General features: G+C 40.6%; 1 protein-coding gene across 6 annotated transcripts; it reads left to right on the top strand.

Annotated features, from left to right (window-relative positions):
- Positions 1-1,883: 1,883 nt before the first annotated feature.
- Positions 1,884-5,995, top strand: LOC107828939 (uncharacterized). Of its 6 annotated transcripts, none has more exons than XM_075253720.1 (4): positions 1,888-2,204; positions 3,369-3,963; positions 4,045-4,499; positions 5,813-5,995. In XM_075253720.1, exons 3-4 carry the CDS (start codon positions 4,131-4,133, stop codon positions 5,843-5,845), a joined length of 402 nt encoding a protein of 133 aa, XP_075109821.1. In that variant the 5' UTR covers positions 1,888-2,204; positions 3,369-3,963; positions 4,045-4,130; the 3' UTR covers positions 5,846-5,995. The 6 variants fall into 6 exon arrangements, with proteins under 6 accessions (XP_075109830.1, XP_075109821.1, XP_075109819.1 ...); XM_075253718.1 differs by having other exon boundaries at positions 1,888-3,286; XM_016656333.2 differs by having other exon boundaries at positions 1,888-3,581; positions 3,849-3,963.
- The last annotated feature ends 19,098 nt before the right edge of the window (positions 5,996-25,093 follow it).

Below are 25,093 nucleotides of genomic sequence, written 5' to 3'. Positions count from 1 at the left end.
GATTCTTTGTTGATATCTGAGATATGTTGTTTCTTTCAAATTTTTGCTGTCTTTCTATTCTAAATTGATAGTTTCCCCCACAGCATGTTACCCCTCCCATACTTGATCGTATAATTCTGTTCTTCTTTTCTGCTGTATATAGTTAAATTGCACAGGTTTATTTGGTAGTCTGATCCTAGCATCGTCATTACTTTACCGAGGTTAGGCTAGGCACTTACCAGCACATGGGATTGGTTGTGCTGATACTACACTCTGCATTATGTGCAGATCCCAGAGCAGTAGCATTTGGACCGTAGATTGGGTGGCTGCCTTCAGTCCACGCAGAGATCCAAGGTAGACTTGCAGGCATTCGCAGGCCCTAGCATCTCCCTCTATCCCTTTATTCCTGTTTCATAGTGTTAAAGCACGAAGGGTGATTTCGTGTATGATTTGTGAGGAAATAGTGTAAAGCATGAAGGGTGATGCAGTTCCGCACGATGTACCATTCCGTGCCGATTATATTGATTATATGGTGAGGATGAGAGTAAAAGAACGAAGGGTGATGCCGTGCACATTTTCATTACTTTGTTGCCTTGGTGAGGACGAGAGTAAAAGCACGAAGGGTGATGCCGTGCACTTATTGATTTCTGATTCTTTGTTGATATCTAAGATATGTTGTTTCTTTCAAATTCCTGCTGTTTTTCTATTCTAAATTGATAGTTTCCTCCGCAGCATGTTACCTCTCCCATACTTGATCGTATATTTCTTATCTTCTTTTCTGCTGTATATAGTTAAATTTCATAGGTTTGTTTGGTAGTCTGGTCCTAGCCTCGTCACTACTTCGCCGAGGTTAGGCTAGACACTTACCAGCATATGGGGTCGGTTGTGCTGATACTACACTCTGCACTATGTGCAGATCTCGGAGCAGCAGCATTTGTACCGTAGATTGTGCTTCTGCCTTCAGTCCACGCGGAGATCCAAGGTAGACCTGCAGGTGTCCGCAGGCCCTAGCGTCTCCCTCTATCCCATTATTCCTATTTCATTTCCTTAATTCAGAAACAATGTATTGTTTGTTTTACAGACTTTGTATGTAGCATTCATATATCGTCTGTGGTACTGTGACATCAGTTTTGGGTGGTCGAGGTTCAAACAGTTGTATTAGACATATATATTTAGATAATTTACTACTTAACTTCTGCTTATTGAAATTTTCCGTTGTCCACACGCTTTGGCTTTATAATTGTTAAAGAGTATAAAATGGATAAAGAAGCAATTTGTTCAAATAATTGGCTTCCCTAGCTCACATTAGTAGGCGCCATCACGACTCCCGAGGGTAGAAAATCTGGGTCGTGACAGTGGTTAGACTACTTCACTTGAAGTGCCTTAATCATTGGACCAACAAATCAATGGATGATTTGTTCAGCTATTTTGAAGAAGTTCTTCCGGTGGAGTCATTTGTTCCAAATTCTTTCTATGAAGCAAAGAAAGTACTTTGAGACTTAGTCTTGGGGTACACCAAAATAGATGCATGTCAGAATGATTGTATCTTATATTGGCGCGAGCATGCCAATGCACAATCATGTCCTAAGTGCAGTGAGTCTAGATGGAATTCAAAAGAGAATGGAGGCAAGAAAGTAGCTAATAAAGTCTTGCGACATTTTCCTATCAAACCAAGACTGCAGAGATTATACATGACAAGATAGATAGCAAAGAAGATGAGGTAGCATAAGGAGAAATGTGTAGATGATGGTATCTTGCGACATCCGTCTGATGCAATGGCATAGAAATCTTTTGATGAGAAACATCCCAGCTTTTCTGCTGAATTAAGAAATATTTGATTAGGTTTAGCAAGTGATGGGTTCCAGCCTTATGGGAACATGAGTTCCAACCATAGCATATGGCAGTCGTACTAGTTCCATATAATTTACCCCCCAGGATTGCATGAAGAGTGCGTATTTCATAATGGCACTTCTTATTCCAGGTCCTAAGTGTCCAGGCAATGATATAGATGTTTATTTACAATCGATGATATAGATGTCCAGGCAATCATGTCCTATTGACAAGGCTTGAGCATTCTTCTCAACCACAAGCATCTCGGGTACAAACATTAGCACCTTTAGAGACGAGACATTCAAGTCAACCTTGTGAAGAACCTAATGGATCACAGTCATCAAGAACTATTGTCAAAAGTGTGCATCCCACTATAGAGACTGAAAGTGTAGCGGGTTAGTTCTCTCAATCTTTCTGATAACTAATTAACAACTCAATTTGTTTAGTATTTTTTGCAATATTGGTGAAAATCTTAAGACAAACCTATACTATTAATTCGTTTAATGTGCCAAGAGATGGAATATTATTGGAGATGTCTACAATTCATGTGGTTGCTGAAACCTTAACTGTAACACCACGCACCGACAGTAGATAAAATACTTTCCTTGTAAAATTATTAAGATAAACACGTACTATTCTTGTTGTGATAAAAGAAATTTAGAGTTATAGCTTCTTCTGTTGTGATTAATGATTTTGGTTAAACGGAAAATACTCCCTTTCTTTCTTCTTTGCTTTTTTGGCATGATGAACCTGTCCATGACTTAGTTTTTTCATGTTAAAGTAGTACTTTCCTGTTCCTTTTTATTTCATTTGCTTGTTCACTATTATGTTTAAGACTTGACAGTCCATCAGCATATAGTTTGGTTGTCTGGATTCACTTAGCTTAAAGATTGAATAATCATTCTCTGTTCACTGTTGACTATACATATTGGAGGGAAAAGTTTTTAGCATTCAAATAGTGGAATTATTTGTTCATTATAATATTTGTTTCTCCACAATTCTGTCTTTATTCCTACAGTAAGAGGCTTTTTTTACCTGAATCAACTCTTTTACTGGTGCAGCTTTTATATATAAAAGAAAATCAAATTAGTTTGATGACTTTAGTTCAATTCAAGTAGAAATAGATGGTCTCACTTGAATATTTGTTAAATAGTTCTGTAAACTGATCACTAGAAGTTATATTCATGACAGCCTTAGTATATGATTGTTAAATATAAATTCTTTTGCGCGCTACTTCTTGCAACAAATCCAATAAAGGGAGAGGGAGAAACAAATCTTTACTTGTAGATATGAAAACTAAGCATGGTAGTAAAATTCCTATTGTCATTCCATATGACATTGAGAGAGCTGTAGGTCCCGGGTCTAGGGACATTATTAACATTGTGGTTTGATTATTCGTAGCACTATCTCATTCAGAGATGGTGATTGGCAAGAAATAATCACAAAACATGGTCATGCAATGTGGTTGAAGGTTAAGGTAATGATTTGTTAATAAAGTTATATCGACTTTTTATCACATGTTTTATTTACTCTCAAAAGCTTTTCGTATTTGCATTTAGGATAAATTTGAAGCTACCGGAGTTCGAGAGCATGTATTGCAAGCTCTTGTTGTCAATATTATGAAAAGGCTTTTTAGAACATAGAAGACTCGATTGCATGTTGAATACTCTCGCTATGCTACTGATGAAGAGAGATTATCTCATAGGCCAAGTTATGTTTCACCTGAGGATTGGGTGTTTCGGTTAGGACATTTTGGAAGTCCGAAATTCAAGGTAACTTGGTAATATAAATATGTGAAAAATTACTATTTCAATTCTAGTTCTTAATTTATGGATATACTTTCAGGCTATGAGTGAGCGAAACAAAATAAATAGGGGAAAACAAATAACTAAACACTCATGTGGTCAAAGTCATTTGCTGAAGTGGAGGAATCAACAGTACAAATTAATTTAGCACAATAATATTTTATATATTTGTCATTCCTTTTTAGGTCACGTTATGTACTTAAAAGTTTTCCTCTACTTTAATAAATCGTAAAGAAATCCGGTTAATGGACAAAAGGCACCACCAGATCTAGTTTGGGAGCTCCAACATACTCGTAAGAATGACAAAGAAGAACTGGTGTGGTCACATCCACAGTCGCAGCAAATTCATGTAATCTCTTGAAATTATGTTTTATTTATTTTATTTTATCTCTCCTATTTTATATCATAAATTGTTATGCATAATTTGCAGCGGCAGCTCCAAGAAATTATGGAGCAACAACAATTTGAAGAAAATCCGATGAATGCAGATGATATTTTAGTTACTGTACTTGGCGAATGAACTGGCTATGTTCGTGGAAAGGGTACGGAAAAAGACCTGCAAAAAAGAGACGAGTGCAGCAGATAGAATTAGAAGCTAGTATGTCTTCTGCAATGGAAAGCATGCGTCAAGATATGCAAGCTGAAATGGACAGAAAATTACAAGAAGAACGTGAACAAGCTGCTGAGTTGCAAAGAAAGTTAGAAGAACAAATAGCTGCTGAATTGTCACGGAAGCTAGAAGATGATCGTTTTGAGTTACAAAGAAAGCTAGAAGAAGATCGTACTGAGTTGCAAAAGAAACTAGAAGAGGAGTGCGCACACATGAATCTACAACTTGATAAAAGATTTCAAGAGCAGATGGCTACGATGATGGCTGGAATTAAGGTAAATGCTAATATTTATGTACTCTACAAATGTACTATACAACTGTTAATACAATGCTGCTAGTTTCATTTCACATATTAGTTTCTGTTAAAGTATGTATATGAATCAAAAGTACGCCTGCTTCACAGAATAATTTCACTAGTCGCCTACTGCACATTTTAATTTCATAAGTGAGAAAACAAAATCTAAACAAAGAATTTTCAACAAGCTTTTAGGATACCAGATTACAACTACTAACATACTCAAAAACCTTCAACACTACAAAGAATAAAAATTCAGTTCATTTAGCCTCTCCTTACAATTAGGTCTCAAAAATCCTCTATAAATCACCTCTTGAATAATGTTTTTAACTAGGGACTGAGGAGATATTTTCTTCTTTGTGAAGATCCTGCTATTTCGCTCCTGCCAAATGTATATCAAGTGAAGAATTTCTTGAAAATTAAATCATATACAATGTCTATTACATAATGTAAATCCCTTTTTTTTTCGTAGCAAGAATAGATCTCCATTAGCTGATGAATTGAAATACCTTTAATAGATTTCAACATCCTAAAGATATTTGCTGCATATTTGCCGTTAGCTCTATAAACTACCAATTCTAATTCATCGCTTCAATATACAGAACCTGTTTATGCCTTGCCGATTAAGATATTAAACCACACTTAAGTAGATAGTTCAAACTTAAAAAATATGTGAGTGTCACTCTCTGTTCTGTCAAGCAAAGGGAACATGAAAATCAGTGATGACACTCCATTTGGATAGTTTATCTTTAGTATACAGTTTGCCGTGTAAGTTCTCCTAGAGACTTTGTTCTTAACTTAAGGAAGCCTTCTACATTGTTAACTTTTTTTTTAACTAATGTCTTCAAGGTTTAAGTCATGCTTGCTTTCTAACAGTTAGGTTGCATGACTTGAGGATTTTCATTCAATAATGGTTCAATTGTAAATAACTTATTTTCCGTGTACAAGAATTGTCATTGTTGATAAGCTATACATTAACCTATTGTCTTTGAAATCCTCTGCTAAGATTTGGTTATAGTTTAAGATTGATATTGTCAAGAAATGCTTTTAGCCATGAAGCTATTTTAGCTTCCAAAACTGGTTTTAGCTGCTCTTACTTATAAATTGAGTATTGATTGTTCATCTTTGCCTAACTCTTGAACAGAATTGAACCAGGATCTCTTAAGTTAATTTTGAACATTTAGTTATTGGTCCTTGACTTGTTATTTTGCCGATATGCTACTTGTAGAGATATTTCCTTTAGTACGTGCATCTGCTAATTTTGTTCATTATATATCTTTTTTACAATGGCAGGAACAAAGAACTTCAACAATGAAGTTGCAGTAGAGCAGTTTACAAACATTGGAGTAGTTCGAAGTTTTTGGAGTATTTTAAAGAAATTTTATTCTTTTTATTGAGGACGTGCATTACAATGTTACTTTAGATTGTTTACATTTTTACCAATGAAAAGATTATATACAATTCTATTTCGTGAAATGTATTGTCACCACTATAAATAGGTTGTTTATTATTGTTCAAATACTAGTATGAGTCTATTATAGTTTTATATAAAAAAAAAATTAAAAACAGAAAATTTTTATTGTAGCAACTATTGTTGTCACGAAAATAATAGTATTGTAGCGATATTTTACCGTCACAAAAAGGTTAGTTTTGGTAACAATCCCCTGTTTCCATAAAAAGTAAGTGAATATTAGTGATGATAAAAGTTGACACAAAAAGGCGAGGAATCTGGGGCGAATAATGTTGCCACGAAAGATAAACCTTTTGTGGCAACAATGCTCCGCCACCAAAGAAGACTATTCAGCGGCGACTAACGTCTCTTGAAGGTGTATTTTGTGTCAATCTTAGTTAACTTTTGTGGAGATTAATGTTGCCACTGAAAGCATATCTTTTGTGGCGACCAATTTAGCCGCGACGATTGAGTATCAGCCACTCACTATTGCCAACGACTATAGGGTTGCCACTGATGGTCCTCTGTGGTGACTTTTGCACTTTCAGTGGCGACCTGTGTCACCACAATAGGCCTCTTTTCTTGTAGTGACATAGTTGGAGTAGGAAAAACTCCGTATAATATTCTTGGCAAAGATTGCACCGTACTCTTTTGTAACCGCAAAATTTTGATGGAATTACACTTCTATTCCTTAAATTATTATGAACGAAATGAAGCTTCTGTTTCTCTGAAGTATTTTGAACGAAAATGAAGCTTTTGTTCTCTGAGGTATCGTGAATTAGAAAGAACGGAACATGTCTCTTGTTTTATAATTTTTAACGTTTTTTGGTTCTTCTTTTGTCCAAATGGAATGGACAAGAATTTGTATTAAACCTTACTTGAATGTTTTAATTGTCCCAAGATAGACAACTATACATGGAATGACTTAAGAGTCATCCCTTTATTTATGGCCTTCTGCCACATTACCTTTCTTGGGGTTAATCTTATCTCATTTTTTAAATAATTAACTAGGTAATTTTTTGCTATCCGATTATTAACCAATTATCCGCATAATTAAAAATTATCTTAATTTACTTAAAATTTTACTTATTTTTAATATACTTTATACATCATATTATCACGGCCATATGGTACCTTGTATGGTACTAGTCCATAAATATCGGGTAGTATCGCTCGACCCGTATTCTATCCCAAATTGGCCACTTTCAACGAAACTCGTTTTCTTTAATTCGTGTACCCTTTATCCTTCATGACACTTATTTAACGCTTGTTATAAATAGCGTAAATACGTTAACCTCAAGATAATCTCATCCCCGAGTCTACAATGATTAACTGAAGATGAAACTTTTAACGTACGAAAATGCGAGATGTAACAAAAACATCTCAATATAGGATCCATTCGGGAGGTAAAATATCCCGAATGGTTAGCAAACGTAGTTGTAGTCCCTAAAAAGGGAAACAAACTTAGAATGTGCGTAAACCATAAGGATTTAAACAAGGCATGCCCCATGTGAGCACGTGATTTTTGTTTTACGCGACAATCACTCCAAAAGAAACAAAATAATAGCAATTGGTCTTGTTTTACATTTGCTGGATTTTTACGTGGCATTTTTTTGCTAGTTATTTGTGATTTTGCCCGTGGTTGTTTTATTAAAAAAAACATAAAAAAAAAATATATATGTCTATATGTCGTGTGAACCGTAATTCGTTTATTAAAAGAAAAATAAAATGTGTGCATCCTTCATTGTATTTTGTCATTAAGTGTTTAGTATAATTAAATGTTAATTGTGTGATAATTGTTGTCCAATGTTTTACATGGTATTATTTGATAAATTAATTTAAGGAATTTAAAAAAAAAAAAAAAGAAAGAGTTTCGGACTTGGGCCAGTCCAATTTTAAAACAAACAAGCCCAAACAACCCAATCCAAAACAAAAATTATCCGGTCCAGTCCAGTTCAGCCCCTAACTATCTCAAACGGCGTCGTTTGGGTCGTGCCTGATCTGGGCCGTTGATCTCAGATTGATCAACGGCCAAGATCACTTCCCCATAACCCATAAACAAAACCCGACCCATTCCACCCGGACCGACCCAAACCCCTTTAGGTTGAAACGACACCGTTCCCTATCAGCCAAAAGATCTTGACCCTTCATCTCACCCCATCCAATGGCCAAGAATCGATCCCTCACTAACTATATAAACCTATAACCTTTACCCTGCCCCCCCTATCCGAACCCCCAGGCCTTAGTCGTCCCCTCCACAGACCTCAGTCCTCCAAACCCTAGCCGCCCCTGTATACCTTCGCCATGAAAGCCGGTGGCATGGACGCCGGTGCCCCCCTCCTTAACACCATAGAACCCCCTCACAACCCTGAACATGGATCTGTTAACCACTTAGCTCGAATCCCTTCCCACCTTCTCGAATCTTCATTTGAAGATTCGAGTAGGAACCTGACTTACACCGTTTGACCCCAGTTTCACACCAGACACTCCCCAGACCCCCCTCGTGACCAAACCATGCTTGGTTTGGTCCGAATCTGACCAGGGAAGCATGAATCCCAGATCTGATTTTTGGAACCTTAGGGTTCTTCGTCACTGGTCCGCATCCGTTTAAGCCAAAGAGATTAAGGTCTAATGGACCTTAATCGAAGTGTTTCTCATCTCGATTAAAGTCCGTTCAGCCTTAAGAAAGGCCTGTTCGAATCCAACCTGAGGCTCTTTGATTTTTTCGGGATTTAAGGTGAGTTTTGTTTTGTTTTCTTTTCTTTATTCCATGTGCTGATTAAAGGTCTGTTCATGTTTTGTTTTAATTTGTGTCTTTGAATTTTTATCAACTATTGTTTGTCCACCTTACCTGAACCTCTGTGTTTGATTGAATCCCTCTTCTATTTTTACTGATAATGTGTATATGTGTGTGCTGTGCAATTAATCGAACCTCAAATTTGACTGATCAATTGATTCCCCAGTACAATTCTGCTTGGTCAGTATGATTCGAGTCATGTGTTCGATACTGTTAAATGCCTGATTTTTTTACTACGATTGTACATGTTATGATTTGTATAGTCGAGTCGACATATGTCGTCAATTAGTTTCGATTGTCCAAACAATAACAAATTAACTTGCTGCTGTCAAACATTGCCTGAATCTAATTAGGAACTGAGTCTAGTTACTTATAGTTATTAATTGGATTTCATAAATCTAAGGTGTGGTCTGTAATTGCAAATTGAATTGATAGCACGTGCACTTGTGCACAACATGTGCATAAAGGCCCCCTTTCTGAATTAAAACAGTTTGACAGCATATGCTGTCAGACTACTTTCTGCTGCCCATACTCTACTTTAGTTTCAAAAATAATAAACATTACTCAAAAGTAAGACTGCCAGGGAATATGATGGGGGAGGTTTATACTTAATTAGCTAAGTGAAAACTGAAAAGGGGCAGCACATGGGAAGGTGTTCTGATGATCTAAACAGGCTGTTAAAGGGATGGTTTGAGGCTTATAAAAGGAGGACTTCCATCAGTTCAAAAAGAGGGGAGAGATCCGAGAAGAGAGAGCAAAAATAAACACACAGACAGAGGATAGATCTGATAAGAGGAGAGGATAACAACAGGGAGGGGAGAGATTTTTGAAAGGAAGAGAAAAATAGAAGGGAGATACAGATACACATTGAGAGAGACACACATAAAGGGAAGCTGAAACCAAACAGAATCAGTTTCTAAGTGAGAAAGAGAGTTTATTTTGGAAATCAGGAGGGGGAATTTAGAAAAGAAATTCTTTGTTCGACTGGAAACACTACTTTTCCTCATCCTTTCGTGTTTGAAATCCAGCATCCAGTTTGGTCTGTTTCTATCAGATTTTAGGATCTTCCTTTGAGTTTTGGAAAAGATCAACATTGAGTACTGTACCATTGGTTCACTACTTTGGTCTGTTTGGTCTGGGATTGTCATTGCTGCTGTGATGCTTTTGTTGTTACTACCATTCTTGTGCTGCTGCTGCTGACTCTTCTGCTTCCACTTCTTCTTTGCATTTCAGTATCCAGGTACACGTTTCAAGTCCCATGTTGGTGTAACTGTAACAATCTGAAAGCATGAAATGAAAAGTTGGAGAAGTTTAAATGTTTGTTGTAATACTCATGGCATAATTGATTTCTTTCTATATAATTGATTAGTTTGTAATTTCAATAGCAGGGAAAGATCAGTTGATGCTTAACTAAGTTCTAGTCTCTTGCGTCTTAGTTTATAGTCGTTTGTTGTTACGAGGTATGTAATTGTACAGTACACATGATGTACAGATAATTGACATAGCGACTGACCAGATTCCTGTTAGCTATAATGATATGCATACGATAGAGTACTTCCATTTTTTGATGTTCTGTTCTATTTTTAGTTTCCTTTATCAGGACCCGCTAGGCAGTATATGGAAGCGCGTTCGAATCCTTATCAGTAATAACGCCTAGTAGTTAATTCCCTTAATCTAGCCTAAATAAGTCTAGTGAAATTCAATTAAAGAAACGTTTGGATGCAAGTATAGCATATCATCAGCTCGCATGTAGTCTCTTTGTCAAATTAAAGCATTCTTTCCATGAATAATAATGTTTTCTCCACTTTGTAAATAATTAATCAGAAGTTGATAAGAATCCGGATTAGGCCAAAGCATATAATTAAATTAGCATGTACCTTTTCCTTCTAGTTTTAGAGACAAACGCATTAGAAATGTAGCCACTTTAGGATATCCTTTCTAAAATAGAGACGAGCCTCGCCAAATAAAAAATGCAAAATTGCGGGGCCCTCAATAAGTAACCATAATAATTATTTAGAATTCAGGATAGGCCGTTTTAGTGAATTTCATGGCCTCCTACAAAAATAATAACGCGCTAGACTCTTTAGGCGCGACTTAATTAAATTACATTCTTAAACTCGGGTGCGCATTGATGTGACCCGAATCCAAATCTCAACGGAGTCGAAATGGTCAACAACTACGGGTGCATTGATTGCGACGTGGTTCGAGATACATTTTCGCGACGTTGCAAATTCTATAAAAATAAATGATAATAATAAAAGCGGTTTAAACTTAATAAAAGCACATAAGTCACAACATGTATTTAAATCAGATATTTAGCCATTATAACAATTTAAGCGACCGTGCTAGAACCACGGAATTCGAGGGTGCTTAACACCTTCTCTCGGGTCAACAGAATTCCTTACTTAGAATTTCTGGTTCGCAGACTTCATTTGGAAAAGTCGAAAATTTCCTCGATTTGGGATTCAAGATAAACCGGTGACTTGGGACACCAAAAGCCAAACCTTTCCCAAGTGGCGACTCTGAATTAAATAAATAATCCCATTTCGAATATTGTCACTTAAATTGGAAAAACTCCCTCGCGCATTTAACCCTTCGGGGCGGGGGCGCAAAAAGGAGGTGTGACAGCTCTGGCGACTCCGCTGGGGATATCGAACCCAGAACCACTGGTTCAGGGTTCAAGAATTCAAGCTTAGAATAATTGTTATATTTGGCTTTATTATCTGATATTTATTACATTGTTTTGACATAACGTGCTAACCGTTGTCTTTTACCGCTTTAATATTATCTGAACTGTATATAAACTATACCGAACCCTTCTATCTTCACCTCTGGGGAAAAGCTCGCTGGTCGAGGCTCCCTATTCTGTTAGTGTCGATACCCAAAATAAGAAAGAGGACGGATAAGTTACGAAGCCGGACGGCCTTTTGGTTCCCGGTAAGTTGCCCCTCCTCGACTCGAGTTGTCCGCTCGGGTGCACAGTCTAGAACATCTACCCAGGTTATAAACCTAGTATAACGAAACCTTATGCCTGATCCCTAGTAGGAACGCTTATCTGCATCCCGTTTGTTGTGCGCACCTATTTGCTTCGGATCTACATGTTGACCGGTTTCCGAAAAATGTCAAAAAAAAGAGAAGAGGAAAATAGCAGGGTAGGGAGATAATTACTTAGTCTTTTGAAAAAAAAAACCATGTCCGAGTAATGTCAAACCTAACCGGAATTTTCTGAAATAAAAAAAAATGAAAAAAAAGCTTGCCTTTCAGTTTCGACTATTCCTTTTAATCACTTTCAAAATCCAAAAAAATATATAAATAAAAAACCAAAAAAAAAAAAATTTGTTTCATTTGTAGCACCTCTTTAAAAGATTTTCAAAATTTCAAAAAAAGAGAAAGTTTAAAATGTGTAAATATTTCCTTGTTCTCTTTTCAAAAATAAATAATAAAATGAAAAACAAAACATATAACAAAATTTCAAAAAAGAAGGGTTATTCTTCTTTTCTTTAATGGATTTTATTTTCTTTCCCTATTTTGATCCGACCGAACTACGCCGGTTTGATTCTCGCACGGGGTGAGATACGTAGGCAACCCTCGGCGGGTCCAACCTCCCATTTTTGCAAAAAAAAAAAATCTAGATAATTTTAATTTTTGAGTCTAATAAAGCTTATCACCCTAAATAAATGTGCAGGATGAGCACGATCCAAAATGAACCGTTTTCAATAATGACCAAGATCCCTTTTGAGTTGCGATTATGGTGGAATGACTTAGGCAAGGAGGGGCAAGGAAAAGTGAGGAAATATCTGAAAAATCTCCCGGATTTACTAGACATTCAACCTCGGGGCGATATTATCAGATCATTGGTCACTTACTGGGATTCGGCGCACAATGTATTTCATTTTTCAGACTTCGAACTCACCCCGACGTTGGAGGAAATAGCGGGATACATTGGGGGTGATGAAGCTCCATTAAGGTTCAAATACTTGATTGCACCTAGGGCCGTCACGGTACACCGGTTTCTGGATTTTCTGAAAATACCCCGAAACATTTCACCACCCAGATCTTGCCAAAGGTTTCTGCAGTCTCCATCTCATGTATGCTAGATATGGTCATGAGGGCGGGTTCAATAAGCCGGATTTCAAACTGTGTAGTAAAGGCAACCGACAAAAGTGGGACGAACACAGGCAGTTAGCTTTTATGACAGCCTTCTTAGGTCTTATAGATGTTCGCCTGTTGAGGAAATCATATACATGCCAGCAACCAGGCCCCACTTTCTGTTGATGGGACTTAAAAGCATCCAACCCTACGCACCATATCGGGTTTTGAGGCAACTTGGGAGGTATCAAGTGGTGCCGAAAGATGAAGATCTGAGTACCCAAGTGATTGAGATCAGTCCAGATGGTCGTTTCCCCGAAGAAGAAGTTCGCCAAATCTGGAGTGAGTGCCAACATCTGACGGCAAGCACTTGTGTAATGGATATAGCAAAAGGGGAAGTTGTCCCAGGATATCACGCTTGGTTCAGGGGCGACCTGTCTTGTGAAAGACCGGCTAAGAGACTGCATCTCAAAGATTTTGTGGAATCATCCCAAGGGCAATGGAACTAGTTAGCAAAAGAAAAGGGGTATCGGGCTGAGATCGGTGATTTGAAGCTACAAATTGACAGTCTGAAATTCAGTAACAGCATGCAAATCGCGGCGGATCGAAGCGAAAAGAATAAATTGGTCCGAGAGAATGAAGAACTTAAGGCCCAAATCCAAAAATTGAGATTGTCTCTTGATGAACAGCCCAGAAGTCGATTAGACCAACAGTTGATTAAGGGTTTGAGAAGAGAAGTCGCGGAATGGCGAGATGGTTTAGAAGAGTCGGGAAAGATTATGGCGAAGCTCAAGGCACAGTGGGGAGTAAAAGTAGAGAAGCATCGCCGATACTTGAACCAATCGAAACGCGACCACGAGAAAACTGTTGCCAAAATGAAGAGAGAGATGGCTATACTTGAGACCAAAGCAGTTAATCAGGCTAAGGATTTCCAAATTGAGAGCAGATACTGGTACGACTTATTGGCCCAGATGAAGTTAGAAGTACGGCAACTGAAGAATCAACATACACAGGATGCTCAGGTATTCAAGACGTGTAGTGATCAGATAAAACGTCTACTCATAGAGAAAAAGCAAACCAGAGATAAGATCAGGGCCATTGCCCATGCCATCACCAGACGGTGTCTACGATGTGAAAACATAACCAGCGTTACCGTCCTCTCGGCAGTGATGAGTTATGTCAAACAGACCATGCATGAGCTGGAGCAACTTGAGAGGGATCTCACACCTAGGACCGCAGCGAGGCCGAATGATGCCCCGCGGACACCAATTTTCAAAACCATAATGCACTCATAAGTCAAGTCTGTATCTTAGCATCTTCTGCCTGTTTTCCCATCAGGGTGATTTTTAGTTTGGGTTTGTTTTCAAAATTTGCTCTTTCTTTTGCAAAATGTAGTTTGTAATAGACCATTTCAATAATAAAAGGTGTGTTTCTTTCATTTGTGTTTCGAACTACGTAATGATCTGATTCACTTAGGCATCGTGATACGTAGGCAATCCTCATCGGATCCGGTCGCATTTCTTTTACTGCAAAATAAAAAAAACATAAAAGAAAAACAAAAAAAAAAGAAGAAAAAGAAAAAAAAAGAGGGAAAAATAATAATAAGAGGAAAAATGCCGGAACAACGCATGATCTCGTAGCAAACATGTAGGAATCCACTTAACTGTATAGGTGCATCATGCCCGACGTGAGATTGCCTATCTGTTGTTTGCTACAAATTAACCCTGCGTTTGTCGTTGAGTACCCCCAGGTTTTTTGGAAAGACGGTTGGATTGGTGAAAGTCTGGCCTCGCACTCATATTTCAAGAGGTCAAAGAGAAGTGTTCAACTATCTTTTGTTAGGACCAGAAGCAGTACTCGCACTTACTTCACCAGGTCAAAGGGAAGTGTGGAAATGTCTTCAGAAATTCCGTTGCAAACAATCCCTGTTTCCGAGGAGAGCTCGATCTCAGCCGTCCTCACACCTAAATCCGCAACTGCGGAGGAAAATAGAATCCTACGGCTCCGCATGTTGGAAATGCTGGATGACTGGAATAATGGGAAAGAGCCGCCAAGTGTCGTCCCCGAATTCCCTGAATTATTCTCCAGGTCAAGTGGGACTTCTAATGTCCCCATAAATTATCCTGCTACCCCATTCGGGTACCCAGCCACCTCAGCCTTCTCTGCTGGATCGCCTTCTGAGCCTCATCCCCGAATGTCAGCCACCGATGCAAGCATGAACATCTTTACTGCACCGCCTTGCCCGATTACGGCACAGCCTGCCACGTACAAGCCAAGCTTTGACTCATCCTCTTTTACATTCCAAGCACCATCGTTCTCAATGGAACCAACTAGGTTCGCTACCAGCACTAATCCTCCACCGCCTCAGTGCGAGCTTGCACCCGGGCAGGATCAGAACCCCAGAATTGCAGAACAAAATGAGATTGCCAAGAGAATGAGAAGCCTTGAACAAAGTTTGAAGAACATGCAAGGATTGAGCGGGCAGAAGAGCGTCTCTTACGCCGACCTATGCATGTTCCCTCACGTGCACCTGCCAGCGGGTTTCAAGACCCCAAAGTTCGAGAAATACGATGGGCACGGTGACCCCATTGCACATCTTAAGAAATACTGCAACCAATTGCGAGGAGCCGGCGGAAAAGAAGAACTGCTAACGGCATATTTTTGGGAAAGTCTAGTAGGGATAGCCTCGGAATGGTATATGGACCAGGAAATGTCCCGGTGGCATATATGGGATGATCTCGCCAGAGATTTTGTGAAACAATTCCAGTATAACATCGACATTGCGCCAGACCGAAATTCTCTGTCGAATTTGAAGAAGAAACCTTCAGAAAGCTTCAGAGAATATGCTATTAAGTGGCGTGAGCAGGTGTCAAGGGTAAAGCCTCCCATGGATGAAGTGGAAATGGTCACTACCTTTCTCCAGGCTCAAGAGTCTGACTATTTCCAAAACATGATGTCAGCCATGGGAAAGCCATTTGCAGAAGCAATTAAGATTGGAGAGATGGTGGAGAATGGTCTGAAGACAGGTAGGATTCTGAGTCAAGCAGCCATAAGGGCAACCTCCCAAGCCGTCCAGAGCGGGTCCGGAGGAATGGCCAGAGGGAAGAAGAAGGAAGAAACGACCATGGCAGCCTCGGAAGCAAGGGAGTATCGTCATCCCAGGCCCCGTTTTCCGGAAAGGACCCCACAACACTACTACCCCCACTCAAATCTGGCATATGCTCATCAACCCTATATGGTCATGAACGCCCAGCCTTATGTCCATCCGCCGCAACAAGCCAACCGAGGCCCAGCTCCACCTCCCAGAAATCAGCCTCCTTACCGCAACCACTATAATCCACAACCCTCGCAGAATAACTTCCGCCCTCAGGAGCCACCTCGAAGGAGGACTTTCACGCCCATCGGTGAACCATACTTTACTTTGTTCCCGAAGCTAGTCCAGTTGGGTTTCTTGCAACCAATCCCTCAAACAAGGCAAAACCCGACGTCACCTTCTTACAAAGCTGGAGTCAGATGCGCCTATCATTCAGGGGCCGAGGGACATGATACAAATGACTGCTGGTTGTTGAAAAGAGTGGTCGAGAATTTGATAGAGCAAGGGAAAATAGTGCTAAGGGACGAGGAGATCCCGAATGTAACTAACAATCCATTGCCTGCTCACAATAATGGGCCGCTGATCGGAATGATTTGCGAAGACAAAGAATTCGACCCTGCTCTGAAAGCTATAATTGCCATTGTCGACACGGGGAAGAGGCCTGAGATAGACCAGAAACCAGAAAAGGTGGAGGAGGCCAAGGCTATAAAGAGCGAGCCCGAAGAGAAGGTGGAGAAGAAAGTGGTACCGGTAAAGGATGGAGTTCTTTACATACCACGAGGTCGAGCTGAGAAGACGCAGAACTTCGGGATCAAAAAGACAAAACCTATGTACGTGCCAAAAGGGGCCTATATGGCCCGGGGGATAATTCAACCACCTCGGCTGAATGAGCCAGTGGTAATCGGACGCGTGCCACAAAAGCCGATGACCAACTCGTCCACAGTACCATGGAATTATCAGAAGACTTTGGTAATGTACAAAGGTAAAGAGGTCATGGGAGAACTTCCAGAAAATACTTTCATTGGAAGGAATTCAAATACCCAAGAGCTGAACAACGCCACACAAAGGCGCTTCCCACCAAAGAAGCTTGTAAGCGTTGAAGAAGCAGAAGTGTTCTTCCAACAAATGAAAATGCCGGATTACGAAGTGATAGATCAACTGCGCAAGTACCCCGAGCAAGTGTCTATGCTATCATTGTTGATAAGGTCGGCCGAGCATCAAAAGATCTTACTGAAGACCCTGAATGAAGCACATGTGCCAGTTGAAACCTCGGTTGAACAACTAGAGCGGATGACGGAAAGATTCTTCGCCGTCAACCAAATCTCTTTCAGCAAAAACGATTTACCCCCAGAAGGAGCGGCACACAACAAGGCCTTGCATCTAACAGTTAAATGCGAGGACTACTATGTCAAGCGGGTAATGTTGGATGGGGGATCAGGTGTTGACATTTGCCCGCTCTCCACGCTACAAAGAATGGAAATTAGGACCGGAAGAATCCGACCCAACAATGTCTGCGTAAGGGCTTTCGACGGCATCAAGAGAGATACCATGGGGGAAATAGATCTGTTGTTGGTCATAGGACCAGTCGAGTTTGAAGTAACCTTTCAGGTGCTCGACATGGATACATCCTACAATTTCCTCCTCGGCAGACCTTGGATCCATGCGGCAGGAGGTGTGTCTTCCACTCTTCACCAGATGGTGAAGTACGAGTACGAAGACCGAGAGATCGTGGTCCATGGGGAAGACGAGCATGCTATCTATCGGGACCCATCCATCCCATATCTTGAACCGAGAGAAGGGAGCGAACATACGGTCTATCAAGCTTTCGAGATTGTACTGGCAGAGCAGCACGAAGAGGGAATACCCTGCCCCCAGCCTTTCTTGTCTAACGCCTCGGTTATGGTGGCCAAAGAGATGATCCGGCACGGATTTAGGCCAGGGAAAGGGCTTGGACGAACCCTTCAGGGAATAACAGAACCCATTACCTTGCCAGTCACCAAGACACCTTTTGGACTAGGCTTCAAACCTACTCCAGCAGACAAAGAGTGGGCAAAGAAAAGGAGAAATGAGGGTTGGAAGTTACCTCAACCATTGCCGGATTTGTATGAAACCTTCATCAGGCCAAGATACACCGAAGAAGAGGATGACGTGGTCTTGACGGCTGACGAAATCGAGGAGATATGTGGGGCGATGAGAGAGATGCTCTACGAGGTCCACATGGTTCAATCAGGTGAAGGCACAAGCACTGCTGAGATGCTGTACGTGGGGCCGAACGCCAAACTTCAAAACTGGGAGGCCACGCCATTCCCAACTAGATGGAAGTCCGGGTAGACCTGTCCTACCACCTTTCCTGTGTCACAAGTTGTCTCCAGGACATAACTTGAACGTTTTCTTCCTTTCAATTGTTGTTTTAAATTCCTAAGTTGTAAACATTGTTGTCTTCCAACTTTCCAAAGAAAATGAAAAAAGAAAAAAAATCATCATTGCTTTCCCATTCTTTCTTTTGTTCTGATTTTTGTTATTTTTCCTTTTATCTTTCCTTTCAGTTATAATAATGCGGCTTTAAATATGACATGCTTGCGGACTTCACGCCCAGATCACAACGAGCTATTTAACTGCAAATTAATGAACCCAGAACCAGAATATGATGAGGAAGAAGCTTTTAGGGAAATAAACCAAGAGTTGGAACATTTTGAGAATAAACCTAAGCCAAATCTGAATGACACTGAACCGGTTAATTTAGGAACTCCTGAAGAAATCTGGGAGACCAAAATAAGCATTCACACGGACAAGAAAACGCGAGAGGCGATAATTCAACTTCTTTTTGAATTTAAAGACGTGTTTGCTTGGTCATATGATGACATGCCGGGTCTAGGTGTTGATCTAGTGGTTCATAAATTGCCGATTCATCTTGATTGTCCTCCAGTTCAACAAAAGCAATGAAAGTTCAAAACTGAGGTCAGTGACAAGATTAAAGAGGAGATCACCAAACAATTGAAAACGGGAGTGATTCGGGTAGTCCAGTATACAACTTGGTTGGCAAATGTGGTTCCAGTACCGAAAAAGGACGGGAAAACTCGGGTATGTAGATTACCGAGATCTGAACAGAGCAAGTCCTAAAGATAATTTCCCGCTGCCCAACATCCACATCCTCGTTGATAATTGCGCCAAACACGAGATACAGTCTTTCGTAGATTGTTACGCTGGGTATTATCAGGTATTGATGGATGAAGAGGACGCCGAGAAAACTGCCTTCACCACGCCTTGGGGCACCTACTGTTACCGGGTCATGCCATTTGGTTTGAAGAATGCTGGGGCTACTTACATGAGGGCCATGACTGCCATTTTTCATGACATGATGCATCAGGAAATAGAGGTGTACGTGGACGACGTGATAGTCAAGTCCAGGACGCATGATAATCACATCCAAGACTTGAGGAAATTCTTTGAGAGATTAAGGAAGTATGACTTGAAGCTGAACCCAGCCAAATGTGCTTTCGGAGTTCCGTCGGGCAAACTTTTGGGCTTCATCGTAAGCAGGAGAGGTATCGAGCTAGATCCAACTAAGATAAAATCCATCAGAGATCTGCCTCCCCCGAGAACAAAGAAAGACGTGATGAGTCTGTTGGGCAGGTTGAACTACATCAGTCGGTTTATTGCCCAGCTGACAAGCACGTGTGAGCCCATATTCAAGCTGTTAAGGAAATATGCGGCGATTAAATGGACAACTGAGTGTCAAGAAGCCTTTGATAAAGTCAAAGAATACCTTTCGAATCCCCCAGTCTTGGTCCCTCCAGAACTAGGGAGGCCACTTTTCTTGTATCTGACAGTCTTGGAGAACTCTTTCGGTTGCGTCCTCGGGCAACACGATGTAACCGGAAAGAAGGAGCAAGCAATCTACTACTTGAGCAAGAAATTCACCGGCTACGAGGCCAAATACACTCTGGTGGAAAGGACATGCGGCGCTCTCACGTGGGTTGCTCAAAAGCTGAGACATTATCTCCAAGCCCACACTACGTTCCTCATAAGCAGGTTGGATCCTTTGAAGTATATATTTCAGAAACCAATGCCTACTGGGAGACTGGCTAAATGGCAAATCTTGCTTACGGAATTCGACATAGTCTATGTCACTCGCACGACAATGAAAGCCCAGGCGCTAGCAGATCATTTGGCCGAAAATCCGGTCGATGAGGAATACCAGCCATTGAGTACCTACTTTCCAGATGAAGAAGTAAACACCGTAGAAGTGGTCTCGGAGGACGCTCATGTCTGGAAGATGTTCTTTGATGGAGCCGTGAACACTAAGGGTGTAGGGATTGGGGCAATTATGTTCTCGCCTTCTGGTCAGCATTATCCCGCCACAGCTAGACTTCGTTTCTTTTGCACAAATAATACAGTTGAGTATGAAGCCTGCATCATGGGCATGCATATGGCAATCGATCAGGATGTCGAAGACTTACTGATTATGGGAGATTCTGACCTGATTATCCGGCAAGCCCAAGGCGAATGGGAAACTCGGGATGTCAAACTTATCCCTTACCGACAGCATGTGGAGGACCTCGGCAAGCGCTTTACATCAATAGAGTTCAGGTATATCCCGAGGTGTCACAATGAACTGGCAGATGCACTTGCTACTCTGGCTTCAATGCTACCCTACCCGGGCAACGCCCACATCGATCCTTTGGAAATCCAAATCAGGGAAAGACACGGTTACTGCAATGTAATCGAGGCGGGATCAAATACGCAGCCTTGGTACCATGACATCAAGAGGTTCTTGAAAACGCAAGAATACCCCGAGCATGCTACTGGAGATCAAAAGAGGACCATTAGGCGACATGCAAGTGGTTTCTTTCTGAGCGGTGAATTGTTGTATAAGAGGACCCCGGACCTCAATCTCCTAAGATGTGTCGATATCGAGGAGTCGAGAAAGATCATGCACGAAGTACACGCAGGTGTGTGCGGACCTCACATGAACGGGTATGTCTTAGCAAAGAAAATCCTTCGAGCAGGTTATTACTGGATGACCATGGAAAAGGATTGCTTTAGCTTCGTTCGGAAGTGTCATCAGTGTCAGGTGCACGGTGATTTGATTCATGCACCTCCCACGGAGCTGCATCCCATGTCTGCACCTTGGCCATTTGTCGCCTGGGGCATGGACGTCATTGGACTAATCGAACCAAAGGCTTCGAATGGACACAGGTTTATACTGGTTGCCATCGATTACTTCACAAAATGGGTAGAGGCTGTCACTCTCAAGTCGGTCACTAAAAAAGCTGTAGTGGATTTTGTACACTCAAATCTTATCTGTTGTTTCGGTATTCCTGCGACTATCATTACAGATAACGCAGCAAACTTGAACAGTCACTTGATGAGAGATGTATGCGAGCAATTCAAGATAACGCATAGGAATTCTACTCCTTATCGGCCGAAAGCCAATGGTGCTGTGGAAGCGGCGAACAAAAACATCAAGAAGATTTTGAGGAAAACGATCCAAAGTTCCCGACAGTGGCATGAACAGTTACCATTTGCATTGTTGGGGTATCGCACTACGGTACGCACGTCAGTAGGAGCAACTCCTTATCTTTTGGTTTATGGGACATAGGTTGTAATACCGGCAGAGGTAGAAATTCCTTCGCTTCGAACCATTGTCGAGGCAGAGATCGAAGACAGCGAGTGGGTCAAGACTCGGTTAGAGCAATTAACTTTGATTGATGAAAAGCGAATGGCCGCGGTTTGTCACGGACAGTTGTACCAACGAAGGATGGCCCGTGCTTACAACAAGAAAGTCCGACCCAGGAATTTCGAAGTAGGTCAGTTGGTACTGAGGCATATTCTGCCGCATCACGAAGAAGCAAAAGGGAAATTTGCTCCAAATTGGAAAGGCCCATACATCATAAGGAAGATATTGCCGAAAGGAGCATTGTATCTAGGTGATATCGAAGGAAATGATCCCGAAACAGCAGTAAATGCAGATGCAGTCAAGAGATACTACGTCTGAATTATACTCCAGTAGTCTTGACACATTTGAAATGACGAAGGTTTTATTCCCCACTACTCCCCAAACACTACAAGCCTTTGAGCCGCTTACAAAAAAAAATAACAAAACAAAAGAAAACAAAACAAAACATTGATTGAGGCCTGAACTACGTTTGACTTGATTCCGAAAGGATACGTAGGCAGCCTCTCTCTGAGGTTCAGTCACACCAACAATAAAATCCCATTCACCCTGAAATTGAAACCGGGGCACGTCGAGAAGTTTAGAAGTTAGTATCATCTACCTCTCTTTACCAAGCACAAGCCTTCAAATCAATTACCAAAGAGAGTGGGAAACCAATAAGCGTCACAAATGGAGACCGGCACACTCTGAATTGAGAGAGATAAAATGAGAGAGTCTCGTCGGTGAAAACCTTCTGGCACCGCGAGGCGACGGGAGTAGAGAGACCAAAATGAGAGAGCTTGTTTATCAAAAACTCACAAAGAGTGCTATCAAGCGATGACAGGAAGAGAAATGAGAGAGGTCAGCCAGCGAAAACCCGCAAAGGGCGTTGTTGGCCGAAAGAATGACTCCACCCAAGGAGGTTTCGGCAAAGTTCCGCCAGGTTTGGAATCACAGATCCGTTCTAGTTCAGGGAAACGCAAGCTCATGGAAAGTCAGGCGTCCAGTCCAAAGAGCATGTCATGTCATTTAAAGCCAGCATTATCTTCCTCAGATAAGTTTTTCTCGTCCCGAAAGGGGCACTTCTTTTCTGAAATTCGTTTTATCTTTTCTTTGTTTTTCATCGAATCTCTTTCATGTTTAAGCCCAAGTTCTGGATGTACCGGAAAGGATAGTTGGCAGGTTCGTTTTCACGGAGTTCTGTTTCATGAAGGAAAACACCCCGTTTCGTTGGTACGTCTGTCCAAACTTGATGAATCACGATGTTTGATGGCGTTCGAAGTAAAAAGGAAAAAGAGAAATTTTCCCCAGCAAGTCCGCCTTCGGACGAATCCCCACAGAGTCTCCCCTTGTACAATCCCCCACAGAGTCTCCCCGATATAAAAAAAAAATCCCCGTTGGAATTTCCCCAGCACATCCCCAGCGAGTCCCTTTGTAAAAATTTCCCAACAAGCTTACCCCAATAAATCCTAGAAAGCCCGCTTCGAAACAAATCCCCAGCAAGCCCCATTGTACAAAAATCCACACAAAGAATCCACTTTGTAAATATTCCCCGACAGAGCTTCCTTTTGTACAAATCCCCGCAGAATACCTCCAATAAAATCCCCGTTGAGAACCTCCAAGCAAAACGGGACAAAAAAGAGAGAAAAGAAAAAAAAGACCCTTACGAGGTAAATCATCACAGAATCTGGAAATACAAGCCTGAGCAGTCTAAAGAGTTTCGACATATGAATCAAATCAATGGCGGGACTTCGCAACAGAAATAAAGACGCAACAAAGTAGCTGGGAACGATCAAGGTCACCGAACCGACTGGCATTTCCGAACTAACAATTGTTTTTTGTCTGAAAAGTTGAAACAGGTATGATCCAAGACAACCATGCAAGAAGCAGGTGTCGCCCAAAGAAGAAGGTACATGGGTACAAGAAATATTTTGGCAATAAGGAATTCGCTCGAAAGGTAAGTTTCCACGAAACTCCCTTTTATCTTCTACTAAAACAAGAAAATTCAAAAAAAAAAGAGGTCAGTTGTTGTTCTCGAATTTTGTCCCAGCCAGTCAGCATTAGGGTTTTAAACCCTAAACTGAATTTTCCTTTTAGTCAGCATTAGGGTTTTAAACACTAAACTGAACTTTTTCCTTTCAGCCAGCATTAGGGTTTTAAACCCTAAACTGAGCTTTTCCATGCAATCAGCATTAGGGTTTTAAACCCTAAACTGAATTTTCCTTTTAATCAGCATTAGGGTTTTAAACCCTAAACTGAACTTTTTCCTGTAATCAGCATTAGGGTTTTAAACCCTAAACTGAATTTTCCCATTCAGCCAGCATTAGGGTTTTAAACCCTAAACTGAGCTTTTCCTTGCAATCAGCATTAGGGTTTTAAATCCTAAACTGAATTTTTCCTTTAGTCAGCATTAGGGTTTTAAACCCTAAACTGAACTTTTTCCATTCAGCCAGCATTAGGGTTTTAAATACTAAACTGAACTTTTTCCTTTCAGCCAACATTAGGGTTTTAAACCCTAAACTGAGCTTTTCCATGCAATCAGCATTAGGGTTTTAAACCCTAAACTGAATTTTCCTTTTAATCAACATTAGGGTTTTAAACCCTAAACTGAGCTTTTCCTTGCAATCAGCATTAGGGTTTTAAACCCTAAACTGAATTTTTCCCTTAGTCAGTATTAGGGTTTTAAACCCTAAACTGAACTTTTTTCCATTCAGCCAGCATTAGGGTTTTAAACCCTAAACTGAGCTTTTTCATGCAGTCGGCATTAGGGTTTTAAACCCTAAACTGAATCTTTCCTTTAGTCAGCATTAGGGTTTTAAACCCTAAACTGAACTTTTTTCCATTCAGCCAACATTAGGGTTTTAAACCCTAAACTGAGCTTTTTCATGCAGTCAGCATTAGGGTTTTAAACCCTAAACTGAATCTTTCCTTTAGTCAGCATTAGGGTTTTAAACCCTAAACTGAACTTTTTCCATTCAGCTAGCATTAGGGTTTTAAACCCTAAACTGAGCTCTTTCATGCAGTCAGCATTAGGGTTTTAAACCCTAAACTGAACTTTTTCCTTTCAGCCAGCATTAGGGTTTTAAACCCTAAACTGAGTTTTTCCATGCAATCAGCATTAGGGTTTTAAACCCTAAACTGAACCTTTTCCTGTAATCAGCATTAGTGTTTTAAACCCTAAACTGAATTTTCCCATTCAGCCAGCATTAGGGTTTTAAACCCTAAACTGAATTTTTCCCTTAGTCAGCATTAGGGTTTCAAACCCTAAACTGAACTTTTTTCCATTCAGTCAGCATTAGGGTTTTAAACCCTAAACTGAACTTTTTCCATTCAGCTTGCATTAGGGTTTTAAGCCCTAAACTGAGCTCTTCCATGCAATCAGCATTAGGGTTTCAAACCCTAAACTGAACTTTTTTCCATTCAGCCAGCATTAGGGATTTAAACCCTAAACTGAGCTTTTTCATGCAGTCAGCATTAAGGTTTTAAAC

The sequence above is a fragment of the Nicotiana tabacum genome, chromosome 1, assembly GCF_000715075.1.
Source record: "Nicotiana tabacum cultivar K326 chromosome 1, ASM71507v2, whole genome shotgun sequence".
Taxonomy (NCBI): domain Eukaryota; kingdom Viridiplantae; phylum Streptophyta; class Magnoliopsida; order Solanales; family Solanaceae; genus Nicotiana; species Nicotiana tabacum.
The sequence above is the reverse complement of the archived record's forward strand: the minus strand, read 5'-3'. Positions and strand labels throughout refer to the sequence as shown.